Source organism: Gopherus flavomarginatus, chromosome 7, assembly GCF_025201925.1.
Source record: "Gopherus flavomarginatus isolate rGopFla2 chromosome 7, rGopFla2.mat.asm, whole genome shotgun sequence".
In the NCBI taxonomy this organism is placed as follows: domain Eukaryota; kingdom Metazoa; phylum Chordata; order Testudines; family Testudinidae; genus Gopherus; species Gopherus flavomarginatus.
The window spans coordinates 99,048,038-99,071,250 of NC_066623.1; the positions used below are offsets into that span (position 1 = coordinate 99,048,038).

The 23,213-nt window shown below is 38.0% G+C and overlaps 2 protein-coding genes across 5 annotated transcripts in view; one reads left to right on the forward strand and one right to left on the reverse strand.

Annotated features, from left to right (window-relative positions):
* ITGB3BP (integrin subunit beta 3 binding protein) overlaps positions 1-14,566 on the forward strand; it is a 54,786-nt gene extending 40,220 nt beyond the window's left edge. The window contains exons 8-9 of one of the 4 annotated variants that reach the window (XM_050962080.1): positions 10,593-10,646; positions 12,344-14,566. In XM_050962080.1, coding sequence (XP_050818037.1) covers positions 10,593-10,645 — 53 coding nt within the window. In that variant the 3' untranslated portion in view covers position 10,646; positions 12,344-14,566. Of the gene's footprint in view, positions 1-4,744; positions 6,681-7,341; positions 8,993-10,592; positions 10,647-12,343 lie in introns of those variants that run through there. The other 3 variants (XM_050962081.1, XM_050962082.1, XM_050962083.1) reach the window with 3 other exon arrangements.
* Positions 14,567-15,852: 1,286 nt separating this feature from the next.
* The window catches only part of ALG6 (ALG6 alpha-1,3-glucosyltransferase), a 44,169-nt gene continuing 36,808 nt past the window's right edge, over positions 15,853-23,213 (reverse strand). Inside the window, exons 10-15 of the mRNA XM_050962084.1 lie at positions 21,744-21,829; positions 20,963-21,047; positions 19,614-19,684; positions 17,849-17,917; positions 17,498-17,696; positions 15,853-16,887 (exon numbers count right to left, since the gene is read on the reverse strand). Coding sequence (XP_050818041.1) covers positions 16,690-16,887; positions 17,498-17,696; positions 17,849-17,917; positions 19,614-19,684; positions 20,963-21,047; positions 21,744-21,829 — 708 coding nt within the window. The 3' untranslated portion in view covers positions 15,853-16,689. The remainder of the gene's footprint in view (positions 16,888-17,497; positions 17,697-17,848; positions 17,918-19,613; positions 19,685-20,962; positions 21,048-21,743; positions 21,830-23,213) is intronic.

Consider the following 23,213-nt stretch of genomic DNA (forward strand, 5'->3'; position numbering starts at 1 on the left):
ATACAGAAGTTCCTATTTCAGAAACAATGCATGAGGAGGGAAGTTACATATTAGTAGTGCATTGGGGCCTGATTGAAAGGCCACTGAAGTCAATCAGGCTCTTTAGCCTTTTTTATTTATAAACATATTATCTACCAGTTGCTCCTGTTCATCCTCCGTTTTCCCTCACACACCACTTTCTTTGCATCTTTTTGTGTCAGAGACCATCTCATCTTATCTAAATTGTGAGGTGACTAGTACACTCTTGAGGACATTGAAATACTAAATGTTACATCATTTCATAAGTTATTCTGATAGATACAAATCCTGATAGAATTGATTAAAAACGCTATTGAAACTGCAGTGGAAAAAGAATGCGTGTGTCCTAGGACACTAGAATGAATACCTTTGTAGGGTAGAGAAAGAGACGTGCTAAGAAGTTTCTAAATACAGAAAATGGAGAGTACAAAACAAAGAAATGGTGTGAACTGAGTTAGTTTTAATGTATTGTTGATGGGGGCTTCCAAGCTTTCTGGTGAATGTTTCCAGCAACAGACCAGTGTAATCTTTAAAACGTGAAGAAGTGTCAATATATGACTATTGCAAATTTGTTCTGACTATACAACTTTGATGAGATGAGACTGACACCGTTTAAGGGAACTTCTTTTCTGGAAAGCACGTGCACTTAATGTAGGAGGAAGCTTTGGAGCAGCAGCAGCCTCACCATCAAAGTAACCCACACTCCACTCTGGGAACCAGAGATTTACCATCTTGTCGCTGGGCCTTTTTGCTGATCCTGAAAGATGTTGTGACTGGATCAAGTGAGGAAAGGGAACCAAAACAACAGTATCTATTTCCAAGGCTGTACCCTGAGCAACTTCCAAGATGCAAACCCCCTCCTTCGTGTCAGTTTTCACTCCTGTCTTTGTTAGGAGTCAGTGTGGCCTAGTGAATAGAACACTGGATTGGGACTTGGAGATCTGGGGGTCTGTCTCCAGCTCTGCCACTGATTGGCTGGGTGACCTTAGGCAAGTCACTTCCCCTCTCTGTGCCTTATTTTCATATCTGTAAAATGAGGATAATGATAGTGACCTCCTATTTAAGCACCTTGATGGAAAGCCCTATATAAGAGCTAGGTGGTATTATTAGTCCTGTCCTCTTTCTCTATTTGCTTGTTCTCTAAAAACAGTCTTGCTTAGCCAGCCAAAGTAAATATAACCTTGCCACTCTTGAGCACATCCAGTTTGGCAAGCTAAAAATGATTCCCGAGTGGCCTGATCACAATAAAAAATTCTCTCCCCTCTATACTGGCCAAAGGGAAAAAAGACGATCCTAGCCAACCATTTACCAGGCCCAGGAAAGTAGAGCTGGTGTCCAAGAGGAGCTAACTGGGTCACGTATCTGTGGTTTTCCATCAGCCAGTCTGCAAGCAACAGAGAGAGAGATGCATTTTCCTGTCTCTTGTTATTCTATTCTCTTGTGCAGTTGGTTTAGTTTAGGAAGGAACAGGATCAGACTTAAACTGCAAAGCCTGAGAGCTATACTATATGATTAATACTCTTTTCCCCCAACAAAACCATTTAATGCCATTTTAAAAAAATATCCAAGAAAGAATTTTTTGTTTTAAAATCTGTCTCTATAGAGAGAGGAAGAAGAGACTATAAAGGAATTTAATATGAAGACTGACTTGGTTTATTAAAGTTACACATTTTTTGCTTTTTTCCTCCTCCTTTCTTTTTCTGTGTTTAATAAATAATAATGAATATCTTCTAATGTATACAACAAGCAAAACTGAGTTCCTAGTAACAGGCCTTTGAACCCCCAAAACCTCTACCACATTCTGCAAATTCTAAACTTAAAAAAAAATTGTAGCAAAGGTGTAAACAACAATCATGAATTTGAATAGCTGATCCATATTCAATAAAATATTTGAAGTGCATCTCATACTAAGAGCTTCTAGCACCTCTGTTCATTTCATAACTCAAGTATGTTGTCATTACAAAGTTTCTTTCAGATGTAAACAAACTTCCCTCTATGTTTTTACCTGATGGAATTTAGGGAGACATGTAACAGACAGGTGTGATTGGAGTCTCACTAGGGGAGATTTCTAATACCATGAAGGGTAAAGCCAGATAAGAACCCAGGTTCTTTGAGTTTCATGGACTTCTGAAATTCCCTGGTGGTGAAATAATCTGATGAAACACTGTAGCGATTAGTAGTCAGTCCGCTACCACTTACCTCTACATGTGTTCTTCTTGCTTCTACCCCCCCCCCCCAATCCAGTCAAGTACCCATTATTCTCTGATGGCAAATAAATGTGAGGGTAAGAGACTTGCTCTAAAGCCCATCAATTAATTAAAAATGTAGATAAGTGTAATTGAAAAAAATTAAAATGAGGGAATTTTTACTGTCCTATGTTCTAACTGCAAAGGAAGATTAACTTTTTGTCCACCATAAGTTCCAGCCAACAGAAACTGTTCCAGGTAGCAACATCAAATCAATGTGGATTGCCTCTGCTCAGCTGCAGATCCCTTTACTTCCTGCTGTGTGGAATTCTCCTCCTATAGTGGAAAAAAATGAAATTCAAGACAGTCTTGCTTGCTCAGAGGAGACTAAGACAGAGAGAAAAGAAACAAGTTGCACCATATTTTTTGGTGGAATGTGATCATTTGTGCAAGCTGAGGTTTTGAAAAGCATGAGGGGAAGTCTGTGCTGCTATCTTCACAATGGTCCCCTGAGCCTCTTGGCCAGTGAAAACCAATGGAGAGCATCTTGGGCCATTGCTGACAGGCAGTTGGTGCCTCTCTTGTGGAATGCTTTCTAGCTGCTACAGTGGAACAAATGTATAGGCCCATTTGTGCTACAGAAACTAGCCTGTGCCAACTATCAAGCTCGTTCGATGAGATTTTTCACCCTGAATCTGAATTCATTGTCTGAAAGTAGGGCAGAAGCATAGTTACCAGTTGTAACAAAGTTAGTAAACTTATTAAACTTTATCCATTTTAATACTACTTCAACAAGGACTGAGCTTCATTGTGCTCTGTAAAAATATGGGAAAAAGAGGTGCAAAGAAAAAGTGTGATAAAAGAAAGTATTTGGAGATATTTTTACTTTGCTCTTTTAGTTTTGGATGTGGTTTTTTCATAATTATTTTTAATTAGTTATGCCCAAGACTTGAAACCTATGACTATTCTGTGGCTTGATACACATGGAATGTCACATTATCATCACATGGTGAGGCATGAAATTTATTTACTTTACATAAACAACCTCTGCTTAAAACAACTTAATCCAGAAAATTCCTTAGTCAATGGGCAGCATTATGTAGAACTCAGTACATCATTTTGTGTGATCAGCATAAAAAATGGCATCATTGTTTGTCCATGACTAGCATTTACAGTAAACAAAATGTTTTTTAATAAAATGTAAGCAAACTCTAGAGCAACTGCCAAGAGATGAAATCTAGTCAGTTTGCTGTAGTCCAAAACATGCTTTGTGTGTGTGTTGAGAATAAATATATAGGTTGCACTATGCATATTTTAAAGAGCACTTGACAGTTTGAGCATTTAGAGGATTGACGATGATAAAATTCTAAACAGTGAAGCAGCTTCAGCTGGCAGTTACAAAATATTAATAGTTTCTCTACATTTCCTGTAAATAAAAACAATGTATCACTAAAGTGAGCATGAACCATGCCCATGAATGAGTCTGTTGAGGCGCAATAGAGAGTCTTCTGGCTAAAGAGTCCCAGAAGATCATATATTTACAGTATGAAGAAAAAGTATATTCAGAGCCTTAAGCTCTAGGCTATATTAAAATAGGAAAATGAGCCTATATTCCAGATACTCGTCCTTGCAAAAAGTTGGGTAAATTTGGTATTTGTATTGCAATTACTCTTCCTCAGCACCAATAAGGAAGTTTTTCTTCCTCTTTTTGTACAGGGCAATGGAACCAATTTCTGCCTCTCCTTGTACACACTCTTTAACAGTGTTGGTTTTCAGGTGAAGAAGTCAGTCTTTAACCAGATGAGTTTTCACTCAATCATATGGGAACAGGCAGTTACTGCTGTATGAGACATCAGTCTAGGGCAGGGGTCGGCAGCCTCTGGCATGCGGCGAGAAGCTGCGGCCAGCACATCCCTCGGTCCACACCTCTTCCCACAGCCCCCATTGGCCTGGAGTGGTGAAACACAGCCAGTGGGAGCCGATCCCTAGTCTAGGGCGTTTCAAGATTCTTGTTAGCCTCCACAGTCTTGCTGTGCCTCATATGATGGACGGTGCAGTTTTCTTGGCTCTGGTTAGTTATACCTGATATACCAGAGGAGGCTGAGAAGAAGAAAATCACTGCTCCTCTGTGGTAGCAGTGCACCTTGCTCCAACTGGGTCTTTCGGTCACTCATGCAAAAATTCTCAAACATCATGCTCTCAACCATCAGTTGCTACTAGACTACTGTTGCTCAAACTCACTGCCTCAACAGCAACCAGAAAGAAGTTGCCTCTAGCAACGCAAGGTACTCAAGTAGGCAGCAATTATACAAGATTTATATCAGGAGACATGCTGTTGTCTTCCCAGATGTACTGACCATGCCAGGTGTTGGCCATCACCTTTGTGGAGGCTAAATTTGTAGCTGGATAATTTTTGTTAAACCTAAAAGGCCTCTTGGGTTGGAGAGAGACCTTTAGTTAAAACCTCACCTTCACCACCAGTCAAGCTAAATTGTCTCAGATCCCTGTCTCATCTAAATCTTGTCTTTAAATACCGTCAGGTCACTCTTCAATGAAAGACAATTTCAGAGCCTGAACTCAGCTGCTAACTATGACCTTCGTTGAACAGTTTGAGAATTAAGGAGCCAAAACCAGCCTTCACCTTGATGAAGCAGAGAATCTGACTCTTATATTTCTGCACAAACAGCCTGTGGAAGAGTTGTCCAACCTTCTGTTTTCAAGAAATAATCCCACCCTCTTGTATTTAGTGAGTGTTTACAAACCTAAACTAGTTGGACGTTATCCTCCACTTACACACTAGACAATTAAGAACAAGCAAACTGTAAAAGGGATTTCTTTAGTAGACAAAGATCAGCTTCCCCTTCGTTTTGTTTGTTTGCATAGTTGAGTCATTAATGGTGTTCAGAGATTTTTGCTTGCTCTGTCTGGATAAAAGCTGTTTCCTTGGCTAAGCTTGAATAGCGCTCTTTTCTCATTCCATCAAGTGTCCTCCTCCCCACATCTTGGAATTGTACTTATGGAAAAATTTTTGCCTTCTCCAGCCTATAGGGCCATCAAGTGTCTTGACCAGTGCCCAAATTCAGCAATGCCATTGAATTTTTAGTTAGGTTCAAGTGGTTGTCTTGGTTGAAGTGAGAAACTAACTTTGTCCATTAGAGAAATACCACTGATGGGTAAGAGAGATTGTAGACTATTTCTTTGACCCAGAGTGTACTGTTTTTTCTCTCTTCATTGTTTAAAAAAAAAAAAAAATTTCCCAGCAGGCTCTGGTTTTACCGTGTTGCATGTGCACCTTAGAGTGTAAATATAAAATACATTTTGAAATTTGGAAAGTGTGTGAGTCTGAGGTCAGAGACAGGAGCTTTTGGGGGAGTAAGTTACAAACCTCTCCAATGATTTAACGTCCTGTGCTATGCAGATGAAATATTAAGCTATTAACTACTGGCTGACAGAAATGCACGATACACACAGCTATAGACTTCAGACATATGTATATACTGGACTGTCAACTTACCATCTCTATGTGGGTATCATCAACCACATTGATTCATGAACTTTCACACCTTTGTTTATTCCCTATTTTCCTATCTACTTTTTTCAGAATCAATTTAAAAAAATAATCTGGCAGATCAAGGCTTTAGAGTATGAAGCTTAATGAAAAATTAAAAAGAACTACTGCTTCATTACAACATGAATATGTATAGCAACTCCTACATGACTATAAATACTCTATCTGTATTCTCCTGGGAATATAATTATTTTAAATAAAGAAACAGTTTGAACTCACTTAATAGCAACCTTATGTTTAAGAGGTGTAAATAACTTGCTATCCAGACATTACAAATATCCAGGTGCTCTATATGTGCTGATGACAACAAAATTGAAAAGAAAGACTGTAATAATTCTGACTGGTTTTCTCTGCAGAAGATATTGATTATTTGTGTGTGGTGAGAGATTTGGAAAATTCAATTAAAGGAGTTGTGCAAAGGTTTCATAAATTTTCCCTGTACAGCGTGTACATAGACATTGTTGTGTATTAAATCAATGCAGCATTTCACAATATATTTTCTTTGAAACATAAAAATAAATAACATTTAAACAGTTCTGCTTACTACAGAAACAAATTTTATTTTCTGTGAAGCATTTAGTCATGTGCTATCACTGACTCATACACATTTGCCAGCTGTAACAAATTTTATAGACATTTTCTCCAGAGACATAGCTCATATACTATGAATTTTTAAATGAGCAAATGGTGAAGAAGGGATGTCAGCAATATAAAAATTGATCAGTTAAAAGATAAAAGCATAAGTAAAGAGATTTGTATGGTAGTCTTAATAGGTTTTATTAAATAAAAATACTATAAAAAGACAGTAATGAATAGACTGAAGGTTTTACCTGTAGTTGAGGTGGAGAAAAATTATTCTGGCACATTTAGTAGAAGATTGGTTTTATAGCACCTGACAGGTGAACATTTTTTTCTCTCTCCTTTTTAGATGTGTAAATGTTTCAGAGCAGGCCAATTTAGTGGTGGGGCCAGGGGGAGGAACGGGAGACAGACATTGCAAAAATCCTGCCCTTTTGCTATACTTGTGGAGTGGGAGAGGGAAGGCTCATGGGAACTTCTGCCATACCACAGAAAAAGCAGGGCAGGATTTGTACCTAGTATTCAGGCAACTATCATGCATGCCTGTGCACTGAAACTCCAAGGACTTTAGTTTAGGGTATCACGTCCAGTCCCCTATTCCAGCTGGTGTGTGTGCTGCAGAGAGCAGCGTCTGCTAGCTGGGGGCTGTTACTGGAGCAGAGGGTGATAATCCTCCCATCTCTGCATTTCTGGCCAACTTCAGAGAATTTTGCGCTGGCCGATGGGTTTTCAACTGCAGGGGATCCACTGGGTAACATTTCTTCTAGCTGCACTGACCAAGACAGGATTTGACCTTAGTGAAGGTTAGGTAAATTTTGTTAGGTTTGTATTTATTAGAAGGGGTGGGGGGAGAATCATAATTAAGATGTATGTCTGTAAAGGTGCTGATGATTATGAAAGAGTGCTGCTTCATTGTTATGTTTTGAGTCATAGCTTTTAAGGCCAGAGGGGACCACTAGATCATCTAGCCTGATCTCTTGTGTATCACAGGCCACCAGCACCACCCCACACCCGCACACAAAACCCAACGTCGGAAATGAGACTAAAGAAAATGAGGCCCCCAAGAGACTAGACTATTATGTTCCACAGGCAGAGAAAGGTTGGACCTGATTATCTTATGAGCATCACAAAGAAGAAAAATTCAAACTTAGGACAGGTATAGTAAGTCACATGAGCATCTGTGCAGTTTATAATAGGTCATATTCTTTGTTGGCTATTTAAATACGTAACCCTTAATACTATGTGTTTAAAGAAAACTATAAATACAGATATTTTTTCAAAGATGTTAGAGTGAAAGTTCTTAGAAAAAGCTCACTAATGAATGCAGTTTGAGTCTAACCCAGGGTGAGTTAGATATTTTGTCAAGGTACTTTTTCAGACTGTGTGACTTGTATCTCTTTGCACTGGTGGATTTCTTATGCAATTACTTGCACTTGGGCAAGTAAAGAGTTATTACAAAGATTTTTTTATTCAGAAATCACAGCACAAAAAAAACAGCAGTTTAGAAATAGACTGATTTAATATTGATCACTGTATTACTGTCAGTTACTGCACCATACAATCTGTGATGTCAGTTATTTCCCTATTCTAAATACAGGTAACTGTCAGTAGAATTTTGTTTTTTAATGGCTCCTTGTGTAAACAGCAAAATTTGTTTAGTGGGTAGAAGCCTAAATAAAGATAAACATGGTGCAAAGACACACTGGATGCATTTTTTATTAAATGACTTTATCAAACCTAGATTAGGCCAAAATTCCTTGGCAAATTTGGCCCAGACCGAGGCACCATTTTGGAAAGTCCATTGCTTATACTCTTTCATTGGGCTGCTGGGGCAGGCATCCTGAGCCTTGCTGGCAACAGCCAAGCTGGGAATGTTGGACCTTCATGTGTGTGCACTCTCCCCCTGCACCCTTTGTAAAGGTGGAGCCTTAGTCTGCGAAAGATGGTAGGTGTAAGCATCTGCACACTAAGGATGGATCACTTGATTGAGCTACTCCTCTCAGTCATGCAGGGACTAGCTACGTTCCTGCTGCCCTAGATCATGTATCACCAAAGCCTACCCAACTGGATGTAAACAGAAAAGAAAATACCCAAACAGTACTTAAACTGTGCAGTAAATTATACAGGGGGTGGTGCTACTGAAACCTAGAGTAAGGTGGAAACCCACTGAAAGCAAATACTACTTATGCAGGGCTAACCTAAGGTGGAAAATATAGGGGGAAAGTATCTCCTGAATGTGAATGTGGTCATATCTAATCTTGTGCGTTTCTGAAGCTAATACAGTCAGGTTCCATCAGTTCTCATCAAGTTTGGCTGAAACAGACCGTGAAGGCCTAACAGCCTTCCACCCATGATCTCTGCATTTCCCCTTCTTCTCTCCCTTTTCATTCTCACACAATGCGAGTGACGGCCAGATGTTCCAGCCATACATGATCTTGAGCTCACTCTGACTGGCTCATTGCCCGAAATAAGGACAGAAACAAAATCTGCAGAATCCTTAGTACATAAAATGCAGCAACCCCGATCCTGTTACAGGCCTCAGATCTAAACTTTGCTCAGCTGCAGTAATCCTGTGACAAAGTGACTCACCAGTCAATGCGCTGCACTGGGCCTGTGTGACCTTGTAGGATTTTTTTGTCTTCATAGCTCAGCTGGCCAGGTCCACAGGTGGTTCCCTTCATCTTGTGACTCAGCCCTCTGGCAAGGTCACATTTAGTCTCACCCCTTTTGGAGTACACGCAAAGCCCCACAACCTCACATCAGGTTAGTGGCCTGTATCTAGGCCCAATAGTGCTACTGTGTCTGGGCTCTTCACGCTCACCTCTTCGGTGACATTGTAGGGGAACCCAGGCCCAGGCACCCTGTAACAACCAGTTAAAGTCTGTCTTGTCAGACCTCTTGTTTCTTCCCTGGGCTACTTCTTGCATTAGCCTGCTGTCTCTTCGGGGAGCTTGCATTCTCAGTAAGGGTCTGCCCTATGGCCAGACCCCTTATCCCAATTCCCAGTGTAACAAAGGAAGGAAAATTAAACTAACAGAAATAAAGAGTGGCACCAGCCCTTCTATCCTGCATGGTCCTTCAGCCATCTGTATTACTGCTCCATGTTCACAGGCTACCAAAGGCAGCGTGTTCCTCTTGAGGAGCTAAGAATGAGAGGTCTGTCCCCCTATGGGGCTAGGAAGTTCAGAGCTAGGTTTCTCCCTTTCAGACTCCTCCTCTAAGTCTGGCATGCTTCTTTTAACCCATTCTTGTCTAGAGCAGGGTTTGTATACCCCATCACAAGGTGTGTCTATGCCAGCGCTGGAGGTGTAATTTCCAGCTCAGGTAGACATACCCATGCTAGTTCTGACTGAGCTAGCGTTCTAAAAGCAGAAGGGTAGCTGTGGCGGCACAAGCAGTGGTACAAGCAAACTGCCAATTCTGTCCAAGGCACATATGCACACTGTTAGCCCGGCCTGAGGCTCATGCTGCCACAGCTATACTTCTAGTTTTAGCATGGAAACACAATCAGTGAGTGTGGGTCTGGCTACCTGAGCTGGCAGCTATGCAGACATACCCACAGACCACTAAGTGACAGACAGCAGCATTCCAGACCAACCTTAGGCCCCAGCCTTGCCTCTGCTATACCTTTTCCATAAGGCCATCTGTGCTAGTTCTACCCTATTGTGGGATTTCCCTTAGAGTAAGAGAATCCCCAAGAAAGTGGTAACTTCACCCTTCCAACAGGGGGTGGAACAGGAAAGGGGGAACAGGAAATCTTGCCCACTGTGCCCCATATGTAAAATATCCACAGGCTATAAGACTTTGCTTAATATTGTCTGTGCATCTGTATTTAATTTAAGATTCCACCCAAACAATTTAATCCTAGATTGCAGAAGCATATAAAAAAACAAACAGTTCTATTCTCTCTATCTGTCAATATTTCCATTCAAGCCCTGATAGAATACACATTAAATTACTGTAGCTCTTAATTTTACATTTCCTGGTGTATATCCAAACTTTTACTTATATATATAAAAACAATGTATTTTTAATTGGTCAGAGTTAAGTAATGGAATCATGAAAATGTAAATAGCAAATCATACATTGTAGAAGCTGCAGCTTACAATATTGACAAATTATGAACTCTGGAATATTTTACTTTAGCAGCATGTTGATTTTGAGATTTTTATTTTACAAATAAATGATGGTTCACAAACCATCATTCTGTTTGTGAACATTTGGTTTTGTTTCATCCACAGAACACGTACAATCTGGTAACAGCTATGAATTCCTTAAATCCCTCATTAACTGAGGTAAGCAAGCTTTCCCACTTCAGTGTTTGACTACACAAACTAATGTTTACAATTAACAGTAATTATGAGGACTGAATTTATTTGAACATTTGCAAAATGATCATAGGTACAAATGTGCATGATCAGATTGTCATATTTTGATCTGAAGACAATTGCTGCTCATAAATGTAATACCTCAGTAATAACAAACAAATCTACTTCTTAACATTTCTGCTGATTTGCTGTGCAAATGGGTTCCTATTGAACCTATAGAAAGCTATCATATTGAAGACTATTACAGGAGGATTTCTCCAAGTCACCAAAGTCAGGTGATAACTAGAAGGTTTTTCAAATATTTCACACTTGAATAGGCACGTGACCAAAGGAATAAGGGAATTTAAGTGCCAGAACAGGTTATACCTTCTTAGATATTATGGGAGACTCTTCTAATGAGCTGCTTCAAAGAGGACTGCCTGCCCCTGTCCTGGACAAATAGATTTTCTGTTCTGTTCTATTCCTGAGGCCTATGCTGCTCGGGAGACATTGCTGTCCATTGTTTGAGCAGTAATGCCATCTCCTCGGCTCAAAGGGGCAATAGGAAGGTTTGCGTAGGGAACGATTTCCAACTGACATTGCCACTTCCCTATGGCCTCCTCACGTATATCGGCAAAGTCCTGTGTTTGCTGCTAGCCTATTTTTCAATTCTCTTTTTTGTGGCAGTGTATTAACAATTTACTGTTTGCACTTGCTGGATAAAATTTCCTTTTAACAAAGTTCCTTTCTTTCTCTAATTTCATTTAAGACAGATATGGCACCTCTCCCAGCTGCTCACCTATTGTTTTATACTCTATTTTGTGCCGTTCACACTGGTGAGCTAACAGAAGCCACAAGGCAAGCTTTGTGGGTGCTTAATTTCTGTTATTCCATTGGATGCTTCACCCTGTTCCAGTGACATAAGCAAAAGCCCAACTAGAGACTGACCCTGTCAATCAGCAAAACACCACTTATGCATAAGAAAACTGTCTGCTCAGGGTGTCATGTTTCAGATTCTTTTCAGACATATTTTCATCTTTAGATATAGAGACGTAGCTGCAGATTAATTGGGATGGATGGAAGGTATCAGCATATACCCCTCTTTAGAAAGTCAGTTTATTCTGAATATTCATAATACAGTATGAAGAAGGGAGAGTTGGCTCACAGATATTCACAGAATGTGTATATTTAAAAAAAGTAAAATGCCACAAATCTACAGTGTAACTTTGAATCATGTCTTCACTGTTCAGTCTTTCTAATAGGTAGCCAGTGATATCAACCTCTGTCAGTTGTTCCTAGTAAAGGCATATTTACCTTTTCCTGCTTTTATTGTGTTCTTGTGTAAGTGACAAACATACAGTTCATTCATTTTCTTACTATAAAAAGGCCCATAGTAAATCTGCTGATGGTGAAAAAGCTTTCTGCGGTTGGCAATATTAGATTGTCCGCTTTGATTTTCAACAGTACCAGGAGAACTAATTATGAATAAAAAACACCCTTTTATCTTCTACCATCAAAAACATTTTACCTCAATGTAAGAGAAACACAGAATTGTTCATTTTCTGTTGTATTATGTGTTTTTACATAATGAAGTTAGGGATAGGCAGATACGTTATTGTGAGCAGTAGGCATATGGTAAAGTTGTCTAATTAAGTCTTATTTCAGTCATTCTTTTAACCCCACAGGCACTATGTGAAAAATGCATTCCATATCAACACAAAGTTCTACATCTGCTTTATTGTACTTAAAAGGAGAGAAGAAATGCCTGTAAATCTATCTCCCCAGCAAATACCAATTAAGGATTGCTCATTGCACAAGGCAGGTGCATATCTAGATAAAATGTCTGGTATCTAATTTAAACTTTACAATGTGCACAACCAGATAATCTCAATGTAAATAATTCATTTCTTCATGGCTCTTTTATGCATGTTTATGTACTACAATCTGATCTAGATTTACTGCTGTACAGAGTATAAACTTCTTTTGCTACGTGCAGTTATTACAAACAATAGTTGTGCTGCCTTGGTGTAAAGGCTGTAATATGTTTTAGCATTGAGCAGGAAGACGCTGAATGTTTCAGGATGAATACTGATTCCCAGGCCTTCAAAGAGACTGAAAATTTCACAGTAATGATATGCTCCATCTCTAGGAATGGGTGCCAGTTTTACCATGAGCAGCAATGACAATTTGTAGGGCTTTGTTTATTGCAGTTCATCAGCCCACCCAAAAGTTGAGATGTTATATAAGATAAGTTGCAGCAGTTCCATGGCATTTTCAGCAAATGCTGACATACTCCAAACGGAGTGTTTGCAAAATATTTTATTTTTTTGGTTGATTGTGATCAAATAACCTGGTAAATTACATTATGGTAGGAGTTCATTCTGAATACTCAACAAATCCAATTTGTTTTCAGCTAGATAGCAGACAGTTAGGTTCCCTAACCCAGGGCCATATTTATACTGCATAAGTGGATGCTATTGACTTCAATGAGAACGTTTGTGGAGTAAGGCATAACTGAACATTAGTAAAGGTGTCCGAGGCGGGCCCTCACTGTTTACATGCATGTACTTAGAGAATGATTATGTGCTTCATTTAGTCTAGTGTACATATTTAGTACAAGGGAAGAGTTAGCGTAAAAATGGGTTTGCTATTGTTTCGGCCATCCTTTGCCTATTTCTGATTACTCTGAAAACTCTCCACATTTAGCCAGAGTTGCCAAATTTGTAAAGGCTGTTGTGGCCTCTCTTGTGTGTTCGGTAGAAAGTACAGGAGATGTACAAAAAAAGGTGCAGGAGCCTCACCATTGTAGAGTAGTGCTTCTCAAACCAGGAGGCGACTAGCATTTTACAACTGAAGTTTTGAGTTAGACAAAGCTAAAATGATGAGTAGTGCAGAGATGTTGCCAGCTTTGTATACTCTACAACCGTTCCATAAATGTAGATATTTTAGAAGTAGCAGAAACATCTCTTTTTAGTAGATATGCAACCTGATCCAAAAAGGCATTTGGTGTGCAAATAGAACGCAGAATGTCTTAAGTTAGACAAGGGACAGTCAGCAACTAATGTCAAGTTAATAAATTATTTTTATCTTGACCCCATAATGTCAGAATAACCAATGTTAGCAATTTTTTAATTAAGGAAAACAGAAAATTCCGGGCTGAATGGGGAAAAAGATCTAAGGTCTTGCCCCAGATATTACTCTTAACTATGTGTACCTTAATGTTGTTAAAGTCGTTACTGTTTCTTTGACCTCTTGGTATACTTAGCTTTTGCCTTTCAGAAACAGCTGGGTCTGCTAAGAACCATTTCCCAATTCTACACAAGGTAGATCAGATGACTCTCGCTTTATCACCCTTGGAGGCCATCTGAAGGACAAAGAAAAGAGATACACACAAAACGAATGTTTTTATATGGTGGGAAACACTTGGCCCTAATCTTGTGATGAATACAAGACAGAAGAGACTAACTGAAATGTGAAACTATTCCATTTTCTTCCATCTTAGTTGGATGTTTTACATTCTTTTATTGAGAATAGAGGTTCACTACATTGCTTTAACTTATGGCAGTGTTTCACAAGATTATTTGAGCAAAATTCTGTAGGCGTTGTTTCTCAAAATCATGGTGGACTCTTTCTATGGCTGATACACATAACTACCCACTCCTTTTTAAAAGAAAAAAGATTTTATTGTGGATGGAAATTTTGCATGCCTTACACATGGGTAATTATCATGATAGCACCCTCTCAGAAGAATGTTAAATGTTTATGGAAAGTTTACAGTTACAGCTTTGAATAAACTCTCATACACTAAGTCAAGTGCTGTCTGTCTACATATATAATTGCAGTTCAGTAATGCCTTATATGTTAAGTGGAATGTTTTACCTCCTACAAAATAAAGCTGCCTTCTAGAAGTGCTGGTAATTACTTGTTGACAAGATTAAGACAAGTTGTTTCACCAACAAATACACTGCCTCTTTTAATTAAAGAAATGTAAACTCAGTGGGTAGAAACCTCTTTTTAGTGATCTCGTAATTCATACATGGGGAAGTAAGTTCATAGAACACCTGCTACATACATTCATGTCTTATGCTACACACCAAAGACAGCTCTAGAATATTTTAATGTCAATGAGACTTTGGTATTTTGCTCAGAGTAATCAGGTTAATATGGGAATGCCCTTAAACAAGGATGGTTCATCCTTTCATGTGTGCCCAATCTGATTTCAGCTTCTAGGCTGTATCTGTCTCCAGTGATACCAGCTCAAGGGCTCTTTTCCCCCCATTCAGCCCTACTGTGCTGTATAATTACATTAATTAGTTTGGATTCTCTGAGCTGCTAATACACTGTGCAGAGTGCCATTCAGATAAGAAGGATAACAAGTAGCTCAGTCTGGAAGTTATTCCACAGCAATGTGTAGCAGAATCCACTAGCTCCTTGTTTCTCAAGTATGCTAGGGTAGCTCAGCTTCCATTTTAGTAAAATTAAGTTTTTGTGGTTTATATAAAACCTTTTTATTTTTTAAATACTAATTTAAATGACACTTACCCAAGGCTTTTGGGGCCTTAACACAACATCAATGCAATAAAATCCTAGAAGCATTGATCACTCAGCTAAAGGTGAACAGTATAAACTTAGGCAGTGTTGTCTTCCGGCATCTGCTGACAGTCTGTAACAGTAACTGAGAAGTATAGACTGGCTCAGTTCATCTCAGTAGGGTATTAAATCTGAAATCTAATATTAACAGAATACATGTCCAAATTAGCTTTTGCTGTTAAACATTGTAATAGATTTTCTGTAAATGTGATTATCCAGTATTGCTTGATGCAGTTTTGGCTATTCATAGGGAAGTAAGTGAGGTAGCTACTACTAGGAACAAGAAGTCACATCTGCCCAGTCCATAAGGGAAAGGTAGAGAGAGATACAGTCTCTCCCATGTGCAAGAAGCATCAACTCTCCCATAGCCAGCTGTTCAAAACTCCAGTTCTTCCCCCCCTCTATCAACTTCCACATTGTACTGAAAAATGTAGAAATGCAAAGTTCTGTGACCCAGAGTGTTGGGACAGCATAAATAACACAATGACTACTGTGCCCATTAATTATTTTCATATTCGTTTCAGCAAAAACCTATAGTTCTACTTGTGGCTGATGAAACAGGATTTTGGCCTACAGAATACTTTAAACACTCTGGAGAAGAAAATGCAGTTTAACCAGATTTTAATTTAAAAATTGACGATTCCATTCAGGTCATAAAATTGACAATTATCTACAGAGATGTGTAGTTTGTAAGTTATATTACCCATATGAAAAAAGATATGTTGGAAAAACAATAGCAGCAACCATAGCACCCTGAAACTCTTGTTAGAATAAAAACGGACTTCAGCTGGTAAAGGGGTTATTGCCAGAGTAAGATGGTCATGTTACCATGAACTAGGATAGTGAGTCGTGGATATCAGTGCAGTGGCCTTGATGATTTTAAGCATATCATATGAAAGCATCATGACAGTGAAATAGTGTGCAAGGCTGTTTAATTTATGTAAATCAAAAGAAGCCAGCAAGAGATGCCACTTAGAAGCAACAGCCAAGAGTTATTGTTTAACCTATATTTGTATCTCTTCCACATTTCATGCTGGGAAATGTATGACTTGACACTAGCAAATTATATTCATGGCTTTGCTAAATTAAACTGGCACTGCTAGTTAAGGGTCAAGACTTCCTGTATTTAATCATTTATAGTTTACAAATAGCCTTTTCATATTGGAAAACCATATCAGAAGTACTGAAGTTCTTGAGAATATAACAAGTTGAGTTAAATTTCAAACACTGTTTGGTAATAGCTACTCTTCCTCCTTAAAATAAAAGTCATTAACTTATTATTTGTGTTTAAATGTAAAACAATTTGTTTCCTACTTTTCATTGGATCATGGGAAATATACTAAATAAGACAGTGATTTAGAGCTGCCTATTGTAACTGATATTTTCACTGAAAATATTCTCTTTCCAGTTTAGTCTTGAGTTTTCAAAGCTTAGAATTTAACTAATTGATTTTCTTCTGATTTCTACCATTTCTTGAGTCCCACAGTACAATAGCATTAAAATACATCAAAAAGAATAAGAAGTGTAAGCAGGAAACAACAGACACAGATACAGGAAATAAATCTGGTAGCTTCTGTGGAGGAGTCAGTGTGGCACTCATTGAAGTGAGGATGCCCATCAGAGTTAGTGAGACAATAAACTGTAAGATAGAGAATGATACATTAGTTAACATTGATTTACAGTGTCAAATGAAGAAGAAGTTACTTTCATTGCTTAGGTGCCTTGAATTCTTCATCCTCTATATGGATGACCTCTTAGAAAATACAGTGTGCATCTATACTGACATCTTGTGTGCCATTCTCTAAGCTGATATAAACACAGTCAAGCTAATCACCTCAAAAAAAACCAGCCAGAGATTAGACAGTTTCCTACTATATATTCAATACATTAAGGAGTATTTTGGAATGGGCTCTTTTGATATGTTGCTGCAAAGTAAGGCAACTTACTTATTCTGGGCTTTTAGGAGGGATTTGAATGAGGAGATTGAGGGGAGGGAAGAGGCTCGCACTGGAATTGGGAAAGTATTACATATATGGAAACAGCTTGGAAGAAGACAGATGGGTCTCTTGTGTGGTTTTCAACATATGAAGTTGTTCACATGAAACTTCTATTAAGAACAAATGTGCAAACAAGTATATTCCATAAGCAATATATAAATCCTATAGCCACAAAAATGTACATAATTGTGGGCATAAAGCTGGTTTATCATGATTTTAAAAACAACATATGAACAGTTAAAAGTTTCTTACCAGACTCTTAATAATCTTTGGGAATGCTTTAAATGAAGGAATGTATGCCCTAATAGAAAGGGAGAGTGACTTCAGCTGCAGGTCCTCTTCTGAAGTCTTTTCAAATATTGAAAAAGAAGTTGCACATACTGTCAGAAACGCCAGTGTTGTCACCACATAGGCAAGAAGCAGGCCATCCTTCAACAGAAGAGGCAGTAAGCTGTTAAAACAGAAGGGCATTAGTCTACATTCCAACAAATTTACATTTTAAGCAACACATTAAAAGGTGAGAAAAAAAGAATATGCTTAGAAAGATGTACAAGAATCAAGGCAGGAAGCATACTGTATTGAAGTTAATAGTGTCTGACTCACCTGAAGGTTGACACAAGTAAAAACCATGTACACATCAAAGGAATTTCGTTTATCATTAAGCAGACTGGTCTACAATGAAAAGAAAAATAGGTGTACAAACACTGTAATGACAACAGCTTTGCTGGTTCTCTATAAACTTTTGTTATACACAAGTTTTACTTATTCTGGGCCAGAGACTCTATCGTGGTCTGGCTCCTTTTTTTGCCATCTGGAGCCAGACACTAGCTGCAAATGGTAGAACTCCCTCCTGGGGCAAGAGTGCCAGTACTGGGCCTGCCACCCTCTCACTCAGCGTAGGAGACATGGCAGAACTCCCCTCATTCTATCCTCCACTGGCATAGGATCCATTAAGAATATACCAGGGCAGAATATCTCTTGCACCAGAGCTATGCTTGATGGTAGCACCTGGCATCTTTGATTCTTGGCGTCAGCCTCTCACTGCCGTAGGGCTGTGTATATGAACACTCAGTGCACAGCAAGCTGAGGTGTAAATCTACAGTGCCCTTGCATGCCATGCACTGTCCGTATGGATCCTGCTACTGTGCACTAAAAGTTCCCTAGTGTGCGCTGCCCTACTGCTGATTCAAACCGCAGTATGTGCGTGTGCACTAGAGAACTTTTAGTACGTAGCAGCAGGGTCCACACAGACAGTTAGAGTGCTACACGTTGGAACACGGTAAATTTACACCACAGCTGCCACGCACTAGGTGTTTGTGTAGACATGTCCTAAAGCAGTGACAGGCTGACCCCAAGAAACAAAGAAGCTGTGACCACACCAAGCAGAGCTCTGGTGCAAGAGATATTCTGCCCCGTGTGTTGATTTGCAGCACAATATGCATTCAAAAGGAACAGTTGCAGTTTATAAGCATCCGTGCCTAGTCACATTAGTAAGAATGGTAAAGTTGTGTGTTCAGCCAGGAAGCTAGAAACAATAGTTTAGTGGCCAGTCTAGATAAAATTGTCCCCTGTGGGCTTCTATGTAAGCTCTCTCATGTAAACCTAGGAGAGGAATATTAAAGGTGCTACCACACCAGTGTTCAAATTTCTCCCACATGATGGCTATGCTTCATCCAAGGAGAAGAAGATGACCTTTTGCGTTAAGACGTATCTCCCAACAAAAGAAAGAGAAGGGGAATACAGCTCTACCCTGTTATAATGCCACCCAATATAACACAAATTCAGATATAATGCGGTAAAGCAGTGCTCGGGGGAGGGGAAGGGCTGTGCGCTCTGGTGGATCAAATCAAGTTCAATATAATGTGGTTTCACCTATAACGCGGTAAGGTTTTTTGGCTCCCAAGGACTGCGTTAGATCAAGGTAGAGGTGTATATACATTAATTTCCAAGACGGGAGGCCCTTTGCCATGTAGTTATTGAGAAATGAGGGAGAATTCATTCTATTTCACTCATCATTATTACTTACCTTATATATGCTTTCTGGACAACTACATGTCCAGGTTTTTCTTTGGTTTCCATGGCAGTGTCACCCTTCCTACCCCCAGAATCAGTCAACCCTACCACCTGGACAGCCATGCATATTTTGTGCTGACTCTGCCATTAGTGGTCAAAAAGGAAATTTCTACTTTCATAGCCCCGAATTACTTATCATTCAGAAGTTCTTACAGAATGAAAACTATATGCACATTTTTTTTAAAAAGTCTCTGTTTTAATAGATACATTATTTCTAAGTGAGGAAGATGCCTGTGGCATCATCCAAATTGGAGAACAGGGTATCAAAATATTTTCTATATAAAAAATTACTTACATTGATACTAGAAGAATGGATTTTTCATGTACTTGGAAGGAGAACAGGAAGAATGACAATGCACAACTAACCTAAAAAGATTCAAGTAGAAGAGGTTAATATAGATCTCCCCAATGCAAAGTGTAGGTTTTAGTTTTTCAGTTGGCCTAATTTTATGTAAAGGCTGGCATCAGTGTGAAGTGTCCAATTTAATTAAAGTATCTAATTTGTACTAAATATATTCAACTCCAGAGCAATTTGCATGTTTCAATATAGTTAGAGGGACAAGTACACTGATCTGCACCTGTAACAGATTGTGGCTGCAAAAAGGAGCCTTTTGGAAGTTTGACCCAGAGTATTCAGAACATGTCTCATGTAATAAGGCCCCTATCTTGCAAAGACTTACACATGTGCTTAACTATCCTCACATGAGTAATCCTATCAAAGTAAACTGAATCACTCGCATATATACGTGATTGCAGGATTGGGGCCCTACTATATAAAGTCAGAACTATGCAACTACCGTACCTGAGGTAGGTTGTATTATGCTAGGTCAACTGTGCCCATGAACAACCCGCACCTCAGAAGTAATAACAAAAGGTCTCATTCTTTTTACTGAACTTAAAATATATTGAGCAAGAATTAAACTACAAGATAATTCTTGGGAAGGATTAATCCTAGTTATAGGCATCGCTATTATAAACTCAAATAATACTTAGAAATTATTGTATATTTTAAAACCATCTAAATCAACTACTGTTTAAATTTTAGTGATATCTATCTTGGTATAAAAGTGCTTTTAGTTTAAAAGGAATTTTTTACATTCATGTCGTGTAAATATGCCTAAATTTATGTTCAGTGATATTAGACTACAGAGAGAAAAGCAAACATTTGTTAAAAACAAAAAAAGGATCATTCCTTTTCAAACCACTAATGAGTCTGCAATGACTATTGTGGGAATTTTTATTGAATCTGGCAGCCAGTACATTAAAAAAAAACTATCACTCTGGAAACAAAACGAAAGCGAAAGGAAATCTCAAACCCATACAAAGCTTTATTGTGTGGAGGATCTTCAAACGGCTTTTCAGAGGAAAATAATAAAAATACAGAATTAAAATAAAGAAAACTGAGGATAAAAGAAATAAAGAAGTATAGACATGGGGAAAACCTGAGATTTAAAAGACATTAGTTAGGTCCTCCGATACAACTTTGATATTCAATTCTATTGGTGATATGCTTTTTAAACAAACAGATACCAAATGACATTTAACAATATACATAACTCTGCACAGTTAAGGAGAACTGTTGGCCATGCTCCAACATTCAGTGATAGATTTTATATAAGAAACAATTAAAAAAAATACACTTACCAGAGCAAATTTAAATCGTCGGAGTGAGGGTTGGAGGGTTAGTTTTATACAAGCCGGAAGTAGAGTCAGAAATGTAAAAGCAAAGCTAAAAGATTATTTTAAAAAAATATTGTTTGTCCTTTAATATATAAATAACCACTTTCATGTTTTCAGATAATATTTTCAAAAGCAACTAGGTGATTTCAGGGACCCTGTCCCATTTTCAAAAGCACAAATCACAGATGCACTTAAGTCTGTGTGATGTATGCTCCTAATTGACTTATGTACTTATGAAAATTTTATTCTTCAGTAACTTTTTATCCATCTTCCACACTGAAAGAGCCTCATCTTGAACCATTTGCTTATTTGAAATATTTTGGATTATGCAAACTTTAAACATTTAGAAGAAATAATGGAAAAAGTCAAATGCATGTGTTTATTTTTATCTAGCTTCCCAATTTTAACTAATTATTCAGCTCAAAGTATACAAACACACAGAAAAAAGTTTAACAACATTCTAAACACACACAAACCTGGGGAAAATCTTTAATTTTATTTGTATTATTTGGAACTAAAAAATACACTAGGAACAAAAGTCTTTTTAAGAACTCTGAAAATTTCATCTCTCAATTCTTCCCAGAAATTAATGAATGGGGTTTTCAAAAGCATCTTTGTGACTTAGGAGCACAAGTCCCTTTGACTTTCAATAGGATTTGTGCTCCTAAATCACTTAGGTGCTTTTGAAAATCCCCCACGATATGAATAAAAGTGAAAGTTACCTAAAAGCCTTCAGTTCTCTTACCTGAGTTTAAGCTGGGTTTGAGGTGACATCACATTCTTTATCTTTATAAGGACACTTAGACTACACCAGATATTGGCTACTTTATCCTGAAAAGATATTTAATGAGTTGTATCTATGTTAATTTGCTGTTCAAATAATATGAGGATTATTTAATATTTCATTGAAAAATAAATTTTGATACACAAATGTCATATGCTATAATGAAAGGCAATATCGGGTCAGTGTGACCTTGGCTCAAACACAGAAAATTAAAATCTGAAATAAACTGAATTAAAACATATTAAAATAACTGAGAAATACTTTTTTGAACACAAGAGACCATCAGTCTTAAGTCAAGTCCACACACTTTGTGAAAATAAAGCTCTGAAAACATTCATCTCTAGGAAAATTTACATCAAAATGATAGCACCTGTGAAACTTTTTTCAACTGTGAGGACATTCAATTAGGGCTATCGATTAATCGCAGTTAAGTCATGCGATTAAACTCAAAATTAATCGTGATTCATCGCAGTTTTAATTGCACTGTTAAACAATAGAATACCAGTTGAAATGTATTAAATATTTTGGATGTTTTTCTGCATTTTCATATATATATATATATATATATATATATAGTAATCCGAGTAGTAATTGAAATCAAAGTGTTTATTATTTTTTATTACAAATATTTGCACTGTAAAAATGAAACAAAAGAAATTTATGAGGTGAACTGAACAATACTAAGTACTGTAGTGGAATCTCATTGTCGTGAAAGTGCAACTTACAATGTAGATTTTTTTTTGTTACATAACTGCACTCAAAAGCAAAACCATGTAAAACTTCAGAGCCTACAAGTCCACTCAGTCCTACTTCTTGTTCAGCTAATTGCTAAGACAAACAAGTTTGTTTACATTTATAGGAGATAATGCTGCCCTATTCTTATTTAGAGTGTCACCAGAAAGTTAGAACAGGCGTTTGCATGGCACTTTGTAGGTATTTACGTGCCAGATATGCTAAACATTAATATGCCCCTTCATGCTTCGGTCATCATTCCAGATGACATGCCTCCATGCTGATAATGCTCATTTAAAAAAATAACGCATTAATTAAATTTCTTACTTAACTCCTTGGGGGAGAATTGTATGTCCCCTGCTCTGTGTATATATTCTGCCATATATTTCATGTTATAGTAGTCATGGATGTAGCACATGTTGTTCATTTTAAGAAGACTTTCACAGCAGATTTGACAAAACACAAAGAAGGTACCAATATGAGATTTCTAAAGATAGCTACATCACTCAACCCAGGGTTTAAGAATTTGAAATGTCTTCCAAAATCTGAGACACTTCAAATTCAAGGTGTAGAGCATGCTTTCAGACGTCTTAGAAGAGCAACACTCCAATGCGGAAACTAAAGAACCCGAACCACCAAAAAAGAAAATTAACCTTGTGCTGGTGGCATCTGACTCAGATAATGAAAATGAACATAATG